Raw genomic sequence first — 14,816 nt, 5'->3', positions numbered from 1 at the left:
TATGAAAACTTTTTGCTTCCTCTAGTTTTGGCATTTTTGTATCATACCATTTGATCCTTTAAAATCAATCACCGTAGCATCAGATTTACCTGGGTGCTAGCAGTCCTTTTACCAGGTACTCATTATCAAATTTATGTGACAATACTTATCTCACGGGATTATAGTGAAGATGAAGTTAAATGAGATAATTTATGCAAACTTTTTGGCACGTGGTGGTACTCAAAATATGGGAATGCCATCTCCCCTACCTCTGCAGCTGTGAAAGATAGTTTAGGAATCAGTGAGAGTGGGGTTCAAACTGGTTCACCTTTTTATGAACTGTGTGACCTTGGGCCAATGTCCTAGTCTCTCTGAATCTCCCTTTTTTCTTCTGTCAAAAGGAAATAATAGTGCTATTTTGCAGGAATGCTCTGAGGCTTACAAGTAAGGTATGCAAAGTATCTGACACACGGTAAGTGCAAAATAAATGGCAGTTTTGTTTATCCTCAGATAAAATGCTTTTTGTCCTATAAAATATAGCTAACAATGAGGTTTTATGAAAATGTTTTTTTGCATGATTGTGGATGATTTCAAACACCTAGAAACTTACTTGGGTGTCATTTTATAGTTGTCCCATCCAATCCTCTTTAAGCCATGTTTGAGTCTCATGGGAATGTTTAAAGTTTCATTATGAAACCAATGTAAGCAAAGGTATTTATCAGCCATAGTGACCAGTGACTCATCCACTGGGGTACCCCAGCATAACTGTAGGCCAACTTCGCCCTGAAGTCTTGGAAAGGTTACATGACTCAGATGGATGTAGTAGGCATGAGATTACAGGCCAGGAGGAAGAGGTCAGGGCTGTGGCAGTATATTTGACAGGCTCATACACTGCAAGCCTTGTTCCGGGCCCCTTACAAAGCACCTCTTTAGGACGAAAACAAGATGTTCTTTGTAAATAAAAGTTCATGCATTTGAGTAATGAAGTCATTTTCCAGCACTGCAGTGAACGGTACTCTTCTCCCAAGCCCTCTGGGTGAAGACTGACGGGAGGAAGAGGGGCGGCCAGCCAGTCTCAAGAGAAGATATTCGTACAAAGAGTACAGCACCCCACCTCTAGAAAATGAGAGACCTTGCTCAAAAGAGTGGATGCCCTCCTCCTCTGTCATCTGAGATCATCTACTTCTGGCCCGCCCCTAGAATCCCTTTTCCTCCCACTTCCCTGCAAACTAGCTGGGACCACATAAAAGATCTATATAAATATAGCTAAGACATCCGGCACCTTGGCGAAATAAATAAGAGATGTAAGGAAGCAATCACAAAAGCTGAATATTCATCTGGGGCCCTTGGAGGGGCTCCAAACTGAGAGGGGAGGGGAGGCCGCAAGGAAGGGTTGGCCTCGTGTCTGAAAGGCCAACTTGGAGTGGGAGGGTCTGGAAGTGGAAGGTAAAAAGGGAGTGGTGAGAATGGGCGTGGGAAGGAAGCCAGGACAGCGCAGCCCTCAGTCCCGACGCGCCCGGGACAGGAGGTGGCCGGTGCTCGCGGGGCTCGCCCCAACCCAGTCTGTCTTTTGATGCTCAGCGTTAAGCTCCATCCTCTCTACTGTCTTCAGCCAGCGCCTCTGGGGAGAAAGAGAGAAAGTGAACAGAGAGGGAAGAAAGTAAGAGGAGAGAGAGAAAGAGAGAGAGAGTCACTCGCCTACTCTCTCACTCTCCCTGTTTTTATTAAGTTGCTCGTTGGGCTGCCTTGAGTTCCCACATCTGGAAACTGCAGACGCAGAGAAGGTCAAATAAACGAGGCCCCGCCGCATCACTGACCGACAAGGACAGACAGTGGCCGAGCCCTTGGGAGAGCCCTGTTGGATGTCCGCGGAGAGATGGCTTTGAGCTCAGCCTGGCGCTCAGTCCTGCCTCTGTGGCTCCTCTGGGGCGCTGCCTGGTCCGGCGCGGCGTCCGGAGACGACGCCGCTTTGGCTTTTGACATTGAAGGGAGCTCAGCGGTCGGCAGACCAGACCCGCCTGAGACAAGCGAGCCCCGCGCGGCTCCCGGAAGGCTGCCGCCTGCTGCCGCCGAGGTACGATGTTCCTGCTATTGTCACCCTGCTGGGGCACCTGCGCCCCGCGGGCTGCGTGTGCCATGCTCGTGTCCCTCTCTCTCCCCTCCTCTTTTTCTCTGTCTTCCTTGAGAGTTTCATCCGGACCACATCAGTTCAGAAACTTGAAATAAAAAGTTGTTCTTTGTAAGTTGGATTTGACGTTGTTAGCAGAGAGTTGAAGCTTTGGAACGTGTCACTGTTCAAACTAGCAAAAGTGCATGTGTTCTGTGCCCTCTGCGTGGGTGCTAGACTCATCTGGAGCTGCAGTGGCAGGTCTGTGACTCTCTGCCACTTGTATGTCCCAGTAGGGTCATCTTTGTCAAGCCACAGCACTTAATGTGTGTGCTCTGTCCCTGGCTTCCTGCTCCTCGGTGATGTTAGGACAGTGGGAACAGTACTGCGGGACCAATCCTTTTGTCACAAATTAAACAGAAAGTCCTCTGCAGTAGGGGAGAGTGCGGGGGTGGGTGAGGGCCATGGGGCTCTAAAGAAGCTGTTAGGACACTGCAGAGCAGATGCCTTAAATAGACACGAGTCACTATATTCCAGAAACAAGAAGTGATGATGAAAGTCAAGCCTCATCCCAAAAGTAAAAATGATCAGGAAATGCTATTGATGATATATTTATTCATAGCCATTATGTTGAAAGTGTAGCCAAAGTGTAGAAAGTGGGTAAAGGAGGATGAATCCAGAGTGAGTGATTTAAGAGCCCCCTGGACCGAGACGGACAACAGCATGTCCAGCGCGTGGGAGATGCTAAGCAGGAGGAAAGTGAAGTCACCTAAGTTCATGGGAAAGGAAGGAGCTGTTGACCTAACAACACACACACACACACACACGCGCACACGCACACACACACACCCCTAAAGCTATGGTTACAGCAACTATAGAAGCAAAGCAGTACGTGGATTGACACCATTTCTGACAGCATGAAGTCTGGATTATTGCTGCTGATTCTACTAACTGTTAGTATAACTGTGGTTATTCATTATTACTGATAAAATAAGGTTCTTGAAGATGTTCCTTCTCCGGGGGTGAGCCCTACCCATGCCCCAAAAAAGGAGGAGGATGGGTAGGGCCAGAGCACCCCAACCCCGCATTATGGTGCAAAATGTGACCTCCAGGAGAAAGAGAGGGCACGGCTTCTGGTCGACCTCATGCTCAGAACACGAGGAGAAGCCAGACCAGGAAAGGCTCCACACTATGGGAAGGCCTGGCTTCTCCACAGGCTTGGAATTAACCCCTAGGAAGCATTAGGTCCACCTGTTGCCTTGAGCATGGAAAGTCCCTGAATGAAATGCTTCACTTAAGGATAGAGTTGCCAGATAAAATACAAGATGCCCAATTAAACTGGAATCTCAGGTAAACAACAAGTAAATTTTTGGTTCTGTCTCTGCTATTGCATGGGATATATTTATACTAAAAATTTATTCGTTGTTTATCTGAAATTTAAGTTTATCTTGGCATCCTTTATTTTTATCTGCTAATTCTAAAAAGATAAGCACATGTAAGTTTTTGTAACTCTCATCCCATAAAAAATGAGAAAATAATTATTTGATTTTTAGGGGACCTTAAATTTATTGTGGAGACCTTGAGCAATTTCTCATAAACTCATATCTTCCATGAAATAATAGAAGGTGTCACAGCAGTGTTTTAGATTGCAGGCTTTGCAGTCTGATGGTCCCAAGTTCAAATTTCAGCTTACCTGCCCCTTACCTTGGGCAAATTACAGATGCTCAAATTGCAGATAAAGAAACTGAACCTTAGAGAAGTTATTGGTGTCATGTCATACAGTTATCTTGATGAAATTAGGTAAAATATATAGAAAGAGAGTGCTTAACAGTGTCTGACATAGTATAAATGCTTTATACATGCTAAGTGCTATTATTATGATTATAAAATACATGGATGATTGAATTAAAAGAAACCTTTATTGGGGAATACTTCTCAGAACTTTCTTTTTATGGTGCTATTTTACTTAACATTGCTATATCTCTGTCTCTGTCCTTCCCACCAGAAAGAGTGTCCCATAGTGGGTTAAATTTGTAATACTGTCAGAGTCTAATAGGTTCAGAATGTCAGTTGAGGCTTTTGGTTTAGGGAAACAGAAAGAAGCTATTAGTCATTCCAGGAGGGTCAAAGTATATGATGTAGAAAGGGTGGGATTGGGGTAATTGTGTTCCCACCGCATAGTTTCACATGAGGCCTCCAGTGAGCCTGTGGTCCCACGGCGATCCCAACCTCCTGCCATGTGGGTTTCCCATGCTCTTCATAGCCAGTAAGGAGACCTTAAACCAAATACATTCCAGAGGTTTAATAACATGGTACAACCACCCTAGTGAATTGGTTCAGGAGATTATATTTACATCTAGAGAGGGAGAAAGAGACCATGGACACATAAATTATTTGTGGGAGGTTCAAGATGTGGATGGGAAGATATTCTAAAATTACATTCATTTTATTTGAATTGGATTTATATGAATGGTTATTTATTCCCCAATTCTCCTTCAAAGGGAACGGGGATGAATACTAAGGCAAGCACGGAGCAGTGGGAGGCGCTTGGCTGAGAGCCTCCCTAAGGTTCCCTTGAGCTCCTCCATAGCAGGGCTTTGTGTCCTCTCACCCCTGCATCCTCCGCCCTCAACACGGATGCCAGCACACTGTAGTGCACAGTGTGAGTGAAGGGAACAAGTACATGAAATATGCACTGAATACGAGGATGGAGAGTGCTGGGTGACCAAGAAGAAAGGCCAAGCGAGTAACCCTGTGCTAATTGGAAGGATTTTCCCACCTTCTGCTTTTTTACAAGCAATTTAGGAGTCCATTGTTGCTGAGTTGATGGTGAGAGCAATGATCCTCAGTAGATGGATGTGGGCGAAGGGGAGACCTTTTTAAAGACGCTTATAAGATCTTTAAACGTGTATTCAGTCTTCTAATATTTCATATTTAGGAAAAGAAAGTCTTAATTTCATCGTAGACTCTATAGCAAGTGAAACTAGGCAAAAGTCTTCTTGACCAGTATGGATATGCAAAAGAACTGGAGGTGGTGCAGGGTGAAGACAGGAACAGTCCCCAAGAAAGGGTACCGGAGTGTCCTTGGGAGGAGAGACTTCTTGTCTATCAAAAAGAAGCAGGGGTTAATAAGGTCAAGAACACTAGGTTACAGGTTGACACCACGTGGCTGGAAAGATACCACACGGAGACTCAGAAGGGAGTGGGGGCTCTGCTGGAAGGACGAAGGGGGAGGCGGGGGAGGGTAACAGGGCTGTCACTGCCTTTGGTAGATAATCGAGGAAATAAGAGAAATAATTGACAATATTGAGCAAAATTCTCTGAGGGGAAACAGGAATTTATCTTCTGGTAACCTGACTGGGTTTTGCTGTTGTTGTTAGCTTCCCTCCTAGAAAATCAGCACCCCACGAGCCACGTGTGCAAATGTACCCCACACTGGACAAACTTACTTGCTAAAAACTTGCAGTATGAGCTAGGTGAATTCTGAGGGACTTTTCCTCCAGACTTTTCACTGTTGATATGCAATCCCATGCTCCAACACATAATTAGGCTCCCTGCCACTAAAGGATTGCAAAATCTTTATTAAAAGACAGTTTAGATCTCTTTCACTATCTGCTTCCCTTTTCCTTTCTTGGTCCCCTTACTTTGATAAAGGTCCTGTAGAATCACATTAGGATCTCTAGTCACTGGCCTAGGCCATCAAATCCCCCACATATGGTCATTATTTCATTCACTTCATATTCATCCAATGAGCAGGTTTGGAGCCTTACCATGTATGGAACAATAAAACAGGCACCAGGAGGGACAAAAAGAAGCCAGAGTCACATCCCTACCCTCAGAAAGTAAGCAGTCTAAGAAAGAAAAACATATACACAGCCGCTACGTAAAGCAGAATGAATGTTCTGTGAGAGTGGCTACAAGCTAAGTGGCATGGGGGTAATGTGGAAAAAGTATTACTCCTGAGCTAGGCCAGTAGGGCACAATCACCCACTCACCAAACACCAAAGAAAGTTCCTGGAAACATGTTTTAGCAGAACTGGAATATAGTAGCAGTAGTAGTAAGAATAATAGCATAGCTTATGGCTAATACTCATTGAGAATTTACCATGTCCCAGACCCTGTTCTAAGCACTTTCCATGAGTTATTTTCTTTAACCCTCGTGACAACTCAATAAGACCAGTACAGTTATTATCTCACTTTGTAAACGTGGAAACTGAGGCACAGAGCATTTACCCGGGCACCCTGCCTGGTAAGTGGCACAGCTAGGAAGGAGTTTATAAAAGTAATTCAACTATGCAGGTGTATCTAGGAAAACGTGGTTAGGTAAATAGAACTATCTGTAGGCATAATTTCAGTCGAAGTTTTGGGGATTTCTTAAAATGAAAATACATAAAATGCCATTCAAAGCCCATTTATGCAGTGCTTGCTAGATGAGTAGCATAAGTTGCATAAAATCTTAGGATTGCCAAAGAATTGAGATAACTTTTCTTCCCTGCTCAGTCTAATAACTACTTTTTAAACTACTCATATAAGAAAAAATTAAGACTTAATTGACTTCTACTATGTCCCATGAACCTACATGTATTGTGTTATTCAATACTTACTCAATGGTGAAAATTATGCCCATTTTACAGATGAGCAAATTGGTGTTTGGGTATAGTAAGTACCTTGCCCAAAGTTTCCAAATTCCATTCTCTTTTCCCAACATATCACTGGGTCTCCCTGACAGAGTTCTTTTTTTTGTTGTTGTTAACTGTAGTGTTTTCTTGTATCCTGTTTTCCTTTTACAAGCATATTCTAGTATGTCTCTTCTACATGGAGCTACGGCCTATGTTAGAAGCTTTTGATTTGGATTAATAGGTGGAGAATTCAAAACAGCACCACCGACAGGAGTACATGGCCTATCTTACAGAATTTATTATAAAGTTTGTGGAAATAAAGAACTCCATTTGCTCTAGTTCCAGAGTTCTCTGATTTAACCAGAAGCTTTTTTTTAATTATTATTGTGGTGAAATATACATAACATAAAATTTACCACTTTAATCATTTTTGAGTGGCATTGGGTACATTCACATTGTTATGCAACCATCCAACTCCACACTTTTTTCATCTTCTGAAACTGAAACTCAGTACCCATTAAACAGTAACTCCTCATTACCCCCTGGCCCCTGGCCCTGGCTGCTACCATTCTACCTTCTGTTTCTATGAATTTGACTACTCTGGGTACCTCATAAAAGTGGGTTTACGATCTTCCTCTTTTTGTGCCTAGCTTATTTCACTCAGGATAAAGTCTTCGAGGTTCGTCCGTATTGTAGCATGTGTCCAAATTTCATTCTTCTTCAAGGCTGAGTAATATTCTATTGTATGTATATATCACATTTTGTTTATCCATTTATCTGTCAATGGACATTTGGGTTGTTTCCACCTTTTGGCTACTGTGACTAGTGCTGCTGTAAACATTGGTGTACATACCTGTTTGAGTCCCTGCTTTCAGTTCTTTTGGGTGTATACCCAGAAGTGGAAATGCTGATCACATGGGACACAGAAAGTTTTAAAACTCAGATTCTTATAGAGGCCAAGCAAAAAATAACCAGGCCGTGAAAGGAACACACCCTGTGAGTAGAGGGACAGCCACCACTCGGTGTTGCCGGGTCTATTTTCTCAAGAGAAGACAGAATCTGGATTCTTAAGTGATATTGCTGACTCAATTTTTTTAATACCCTGTGGAAAGTATATCTGATGGCCCGATTCATCCCAAGGGCTGTTTGTTTACACTCTCTGTTTTACAGCATTTGAAATGTACCTTCCATCAAAGGCACAATGTGGGCATCTCGCCAGACAGACGTGCTCTGAATCCAGCTCCACTACCTTCTAGCTGTTTGACTCTGAGCAAATTAGTTCATCTTTCAGAGGCTCAGTTTGTTTGATCATAAAATGAATAGAAATGCATTTGCTTTACAAGATTGTTGTGAAATTTAAGTGAAATAATATATGTAAATTGCCTAACTCAAAGTCTGCCCTCAGTTCTCTCTCTCTTCTGCAAGTTAAGATTTCTAAAATCAGTTTATTTTTATCCAAATTTTTACTTATTCTATAAATTGGATTACTTTCAACTTTTGCTTATAAATTTGCTGATTGTCCAACACTGGAGAGAAAGGAGACTGTAGTTCAGCTTTTATAATCATTGTATCCCTAATGGTTCTTTACACATAGCCTTTCCCCTGCAATAGGGTGATCTGAGCCATTAAGAGAAATGAACGAGTTTTTCTAAATCTCCGAAAAGCTGAACCAAAAACCGAACACCTTTGATATGACAAGGACTATAACCTCTTTTTTTCTTTAACAAGTAAATTCCTAGATCTGATTTGTCATAGTTTCTTGCAGTATCTAATGCCAAAAACACTCCTCTCCTTTAGGGTTTTTCCTTGCTCAAGGTAACCATATAAATATAATGATAGCCAGACATAATTTTGAGAGATTTAATTGATTAGAAACCATTAAAATCAGATTGCCAGTTCATACTTTGAGTTCCAAAACTCAGCATTTCCAAACGATTAGTTATTTGTTTTCTAAAACAAGTACATCTGCTAGTTCGTTGAGATATAGTAACCACATAGAAGAATATTTAAATATTGATTCCAGCACTTGCCAATGAGTAGCATTCTTTTTCAACTGTTTTTCTTTTCTGCTCCTAATGTGGTAACGTTAAAGTCTGGGAAATGGTTTACTAAAGGGAAGTTTAACCACAGATGTTTGTAATTCCAACTTAAGTTTCCCATCAAAGTCTTAATGAAATTCAGCTGCCAGCAGTTCGGCTCTGAATCCGAGTCTTTTTACCATGAGAAACTTGGGGAAAACAGCATTCCGAGGCTGAAGGCTAATGGGAAAGTGTCCATATTCAAGCCCAAATCCTCTGCATAAAGAAAAAAAATACATAAAGAAACAAATTCCATTTAAAAAAAAAAGAGAGGGCTGGTCAGATGTATTTTGGGTAATATGCAATATGACTCTCTTTTCACTTCCAGGACTTTCTTAGTTGGTGTGTTATATTTTGGTGGAAGCTAGAAACTTATTGTTTACCTAAATGGAGTGAAGCATCTACACTTATGACTCCATGAGAAGTGATGAGTTGGAGGATTCCCATAACCTTAACAGCTGCGTTAGCACAAGTCTCTTTCAGACTGGACCAGTAATCCACGCTTTATACTACAGCTAAAAGGACCCTGGAGCACAGTGCAGACTTTGTGTATTACTATTTATTTTGCAGTTATGCCCTCCATTAGATGGAGTGGCATGAATACTTTGAAGGAAATCAGGAAGTCTAGAGATCAAAGACTCTTCACTAAAACTCGCCTCAGACATGACTGTTCCATGCAATACTGTTGTCTAGTTACAAAGTGAATTGCAACATGGCATACTCAACCAAGCAGCTCTGTGAAGCCAAATGTCGGCCCCAGAGGAATGCATAATATAGACAGCAGCAGAAGGCAAGAGAAATGTCTAGTGAGCAGGGCATGCTAGGGCTGTAGAGCCATCTAGAATCACAGGACAGAGCCAGTGTGCAAATTCAGGGTCTTGGGCTTAAAATTGCAGGCAGCCTCTTCTTCCACAGTGAGCTATTCCACAGTGCCTTTCAAGCTTCCCGGCCACATTGTGTGTTTCCCCTTGATGAATGGTGATACAGCTTGACAAGCTCAGAGCACCCTAATGTAACCCTTCTTCCTGCAGAGCTGCCATGACTGGGCGCAGCAGGGGGTTCTGTCATCTGTGGTTCTGTCGCTCCCCAGGTCACAGGTGAGGTGCTAAATGCCTATTATTTGGAGATTGAACAGAATCAATGCCTGCAGATGGGCCAGTGTTTCTTCGTGGTGCATGAATAATTGCCTCATTCTATATGTTCCCTCGGCATTGTTGTCTGTCACGATCAATGCCAAGAGACAGCCTGAAATTCCTTTCATAAGAGACAAGCCCCGGAGCCTGTACTGCCACACAGAATTCTCTCTACCACAGCATAAAGGAGACCTGTTTGAATGCAGAGCCAGCGGGTGGTTATTATTGGATGCATAACGTTATTGTACCTTGCAGAGTGAACCATAAAATCAAGGGAATCATAGAATGTTAGATCTAGAATGGGGGTTTAGAGATTCAGCCCTCTCATCTTGTAGGTGAGGGAACTGAGTTGGTGGCGGGGGTGCGGGGGGAGTGAGGGGGCTGCCCTAAGGACACAAACGTCATTAGCGGCAGCCCCAGAAAGCGCCTTCTGACTTCCAGCCTTATGTTTTTCAAATTGTTTCAGTGGACTTATTCATCCTCAACTGTAGAACTGGGGATCCTTAAGTGCGTTTATCTATACATCTCTTAGAGGAAAATCGTTTACTTCTAATTACTGTTGTAATCACTGCAGAAAATATTTCGGTCAGCGATGGCCGCACATAGAACAGTGGTCCCATAAGATTAGTACCATAGAGCCTAGGTGTGCAGTAGGCTACATCTAGGTTTGCATAAGTCAAAATTGCCTAACGATGCATTTCTCAGAACATATCCCCATCGTTAAGCAACGCATGACTGTGTTCACTTTACTGTTTATTGTTTCTATTTATCCGTAAGTTAGGTGATCAATCAGAGAGCCTCAAAGAATTGTGCAGAGTGAGACAAGCACTGGACTGTGAGTCTTCAACTAACTCTTCTGGTTCTTGGCCATGACGCTAACAACCCAATCGCTGTTACCAGTTAAAGGAACCTGGGCAAGTCCCTTCACCTCCAGGGGCCTCAGTTTCTACGCTTGAAAAAACAAAACCAAGGTTACTTCCAGCAACAAAGTTCTATAATTGTCTAACAAATAGGTTAACATTTATACTAGTTAAAGGGAAGCTGGCTTAAGGAACAGAATCACACAGTCACAGTTGCTGTCTAAGTTAGAACCCTAAGATTTAGGAGCACAGATCCTGAGGGAAACACAGGGTGCTGATCTGATGGAGGGGTGAGGGTGGTGGTGTAACGCTGTCCTTTTCCTTGCTTCCTTGCAACTGGGGCACAGGGCTGAGGATGGTCTGCAGAACAGAACACTGGCCCCACCATAGACTGAGCCTTTCCAAGATGACACACCAAGGGGGCTTCCCAGACAGCACTAGCTGCAGACACCTACGTGTGTCCAATGAATGTCAACGGTCTCCTACACCAGGGTTCCCGGGTCTACCGTCTGCCCTATCCAGACCCTTCAGGATGGCCCTAAACACGAAGCTCCACAAAGAGAAACAGGAAGGATAACAGTGAAAGTGGTAAGGGACATGAGGAATTACTGAGAGAAGTCTCCTGTCAGTGTGCCTCGTAAGAGGTAATGGCACATGACGGAAGGACCAGAGAGGAGAATGTATTTTTACTCCATGCAAAAGGAAGGGAAAGACAGTGATGGATTATTGATTCATTATAAACATGAACTGAAATTACTGTGTTATAATACACACAATACAGCTGTCAACTGAGTCTTCATGATAAGGTAAAGAGGAAGCCTAATTTGATAACCCGCTCTACATCGGGCAGGATGCAACATTTAGAAGCAAATATTTTCAAAGACCTTTCTGGAAGTCAGAATTGTCAGTGTGTGAGGAAACCTGCCCTGGTTCGTGAACGCCTTGATCTTTGCTGGCTGTGGGGAAGGGCATCTAAATCATCATGACTCAAAGTGTGGCCCAAGGACGGCAGCATCAGCACCAGAAGGGCACATGCTAGAGATGCAGATTCTCAGGTCCCGCCCCAGCACAGAATCTGCATTTGGACCAGATCCCCAGGTTGCCCACCTGCACTTAGAAGTATGAGAAGCTCTAACTTCTAACATGCAGCTGGGCTGGAATTTTGAATGGATGTAGGGGAAATTGAGAACCCAGAAAAGGAGGTTTTTTTGATATAATTACAGGGAGGTCTAAAATATAAAACCAAATCATGGCTGTGTGAGGCTGGTGACAGCCCTCACAGGCCCACACAGGTACTAGCCCCCGGCCTGAAAAGGTGCACTTTAGAATAAAAAACAAGCTTCAAAGCAAACTGCTACTCCGAGGCCTCTGAAGGAGCTAAGGAGTAGGGTCGCTTCCTGAAACCATGGCCCACACGTTGCAGGTGTTCAGGAAGGGGCTTTTGAGGAGAGACATGAGATGCTAGGGGAGGTTTCCTATTCCCGCCTACTCCCCAGCATCTGTATCCTAGAAAGAGGATCACTCACAAATAGGGTGTCGCTCGGACTCTTCCAGAAATAGTGAGACAGTAATGCTGCTCTTGCTAACAAGGAAGCTTTCTGAATCAGGATAATGTGTCTTCAGGGAGTGGAGAGTGTGGTCTGTGTCCCAGACTAGAAAGATCATGTTAAGAGATATGGAAGAGCTTGTTCCCCAAAGTGAAAATCCCCAAGGCTAGTCCTCAAGCTGGTACCTTTCAGGAGGGATTGAGATCTGCAGGAAAGCACTCTTGAGTCAGGGTCTGTGCCTCCTCCTGCATCAGAGGGGGCATCCCCATTCTCCTGGCAGACTCCAGCTCTCCTCCTTGTGGCTTCAGCCCTCAGAGGGCCCCTTGGTATTTTATAACAGCCTTAGAGGACAGCCACCCTTGAACCCATTCAGGAGAGCTAACCGGCTGATTTCCGAAGATACTTTTCACTTTATTTCCTAAGCACATGATTAGCACTTGCTGTGTCCTAGGCATTGTTCTAAGCACTTTATGAGTAATATTGATTCACTTGTTCCTTATCACATAATGAGGAAGGCACTACTATTAGCATCATTTTACAGATGAGGAAACTGAGTCACATAGAAGTTGAGAAACTTATACAAGGTCACAGTTTAGAAAATCTGGCTCCAAGCTCTTAATCTTTGTCCTATAATGAGCCTCGAACATCTACGTTTCTAAATCTCAAAGTACGTTACAATAGCTCAGCTAACAAGGGTCCCCAGCATCACCCGGGAATGCCAGAGTGGTCTTGGTTCATGAGTCTATAAAGAACATTTAAATTAGTGATATGTTTATAGATTGACTTTGTTTTTAACCTTATAGATTAAATGAAGTCTATCATCTTGGTAATAATGGGAGGTTCTCCTTTAGACATCATATGAATACAAATTGACATAATGTCTGAATGTACATGTATTCATGTATCTCCAACTATGCTAAACATTAGTCATATCAGTGGAATCCTGAGTCTGTTTTAGGGACCTACAACTTCAAAGAACTTGATGGAAGGATAAGGAAAGAACTTGAAATGTAGTAAAAGCAGGACCTCAGGGGAAATGATCAAAGTATGTCAATCATAGGAAAACTGAGTGAAGATTTAGAAACAGTTTATCTTTTCAATTTTTTTCTCTATAAATGATGATATAAAAAGAAAGGGAGTTTAGTAACAGAAAAGATTCAGGTCAGACCTAAAATAAACATAGGCTGTTAACTCCTTTCCTAGAAATTTTCAAGCACTACATAAAGCACCATGTCTGAAATAAGTGAGTTATGCGTTCAGCACATGATGATTAAGAGCTGAGTGCTGGAAGCCACAATCCAAGGTGTGATCCTCTCTGAGGCAGACTCAGGGGCTCCGCCTTCCTGGACCAGGAGACTAGCTGTGATGGTCGTCACTGGTGAAGTCCACCATTAACCTGGGAGGAAGAAACGTATTACACTAGTGGTCCCCCCAGTATTCATGCCCAAGAATCTCTAATTTCTCCTATTCCTCTAGCCTCGAGTTTTAAAATATTTCACCTATCATATTCATTTGCTAGGGCTGCTGTAACAAAATACCACAGACTGGGTGGCTGAAACAACACAAATTTATTTTCTCACAGTTCTGGAGGCTAGAAGTCCAAGATCAAGGTACTGGGGTTGGTTTCTGGTGAGAGCTCTCCTCCTGGCCTGTAGATGGCCATCTTCTCTCTGAGTCCTCACATGGCGTTTCTTCTGCGCACGTGCAGAGAGGAAGAGAGATCTCTGGAATCTCTTCCTCTTTTAGAAAGACACCAGTTCTATCAGATTAAGGCCTTACCCTTATGACCTCACTTAACCTTTTTCACCTCCTTATTGGCTTTATCTCCAAAGACAATCAGATGGGAGGTTAGAGCTTCAACTTATGAATTGGGAGGGGGAACATAATTAGGTGCATAACACCTACCAAGTGAAGTGCGTTAAGCAATAACTCATTTTTTAATGAGGCAAAGTAGTTTATAACTGCAAAAGAGAGCTTCTGATAATCAGTGGTATCACTCTGTATTAATTTCAGCCAAAAGCAAAAACAAACACGAAAATTCAGCATTTCATTTTAGTTGCCTATTTTTTCTGAGTACGTCACAATTAATTTTAATTAGATATTTTGAAATATGGAAAATAGTATGTCGGAAAATATTATTGCCACCCTATATTGCCAATCAGGTGTCCAGGGACAATATCTTCATTCTCTTATTTTATAAAAGGTACCTACTACCTCAGCAAGTGCCGTGTCCACTACAAAGATGAATAAAACAGTCAAAGAGATAAAATAAGTACACTAACAGTGTAATACAATTAAATTGGTGTGTTATAAAAACTCTTAGAGGGTTTAGAAGGAAGTTTCACTCCTGGTGGAAAGTTCACAGGTGACTTCATGGGAGAAATACCATTTGAGGTGAATCCGTAAGATTGAGGAAAATCCAAGCTGAGGGGACAGGACTGGTAAAGACATGGGGTTTCTTCTAGAAAGGGATATAGTCCCTCTTGGTGGGAC

At 42.9% G+C, this 14,816-nt stretch overlaps 1 protein-coding gene across 2 annotated transcripts in view; it reads left to right on the top strand.

The window, feature by feature from the left end:
• Nucleotides 1–969: 969 nt before the first annotated feature.
• Nucleotides 970–14,816, top strand: part of LAMA4 (laminin subunit alpha 4) — a 133,963-nt gene continuing 120,116 nt past the window's right edge. The window contains exon 1 of one of the 2 annotated variants that reach the window (XM_008514782.2): nucleotides 970–2,053. In XM_008514782.2, coding sequence (XP_008513004.2) covers nucleotides 1,856–2,053 — 198 coding nt within the window. In that variant the 5' untranslated portion in view covers nucleotides 970–1,855. The remainder of the gene's footprint in view (nucleotides 2,054–14,816) is intronic. The other variant, XM_008514781.2, reaches the window with a different exon arrangement.

The sequence above is a fragment of the Equus przewalskii genome, chromosome 9, assembly GCF_037783145.1.
Source record: "Equus przewalskii isolate Varuska chromosome 9, EquPr2, whole genome shotgun sequence".
Taxonomy (NCBI): Eukaryota; Metazoa; Chordata; class Mammalia; order Perissodactyla; family Equidae; genus Equus; species Equus przewalskii.
This window is presented reverse-complemented; position numbering and strand designations above follow the sequence as displayed.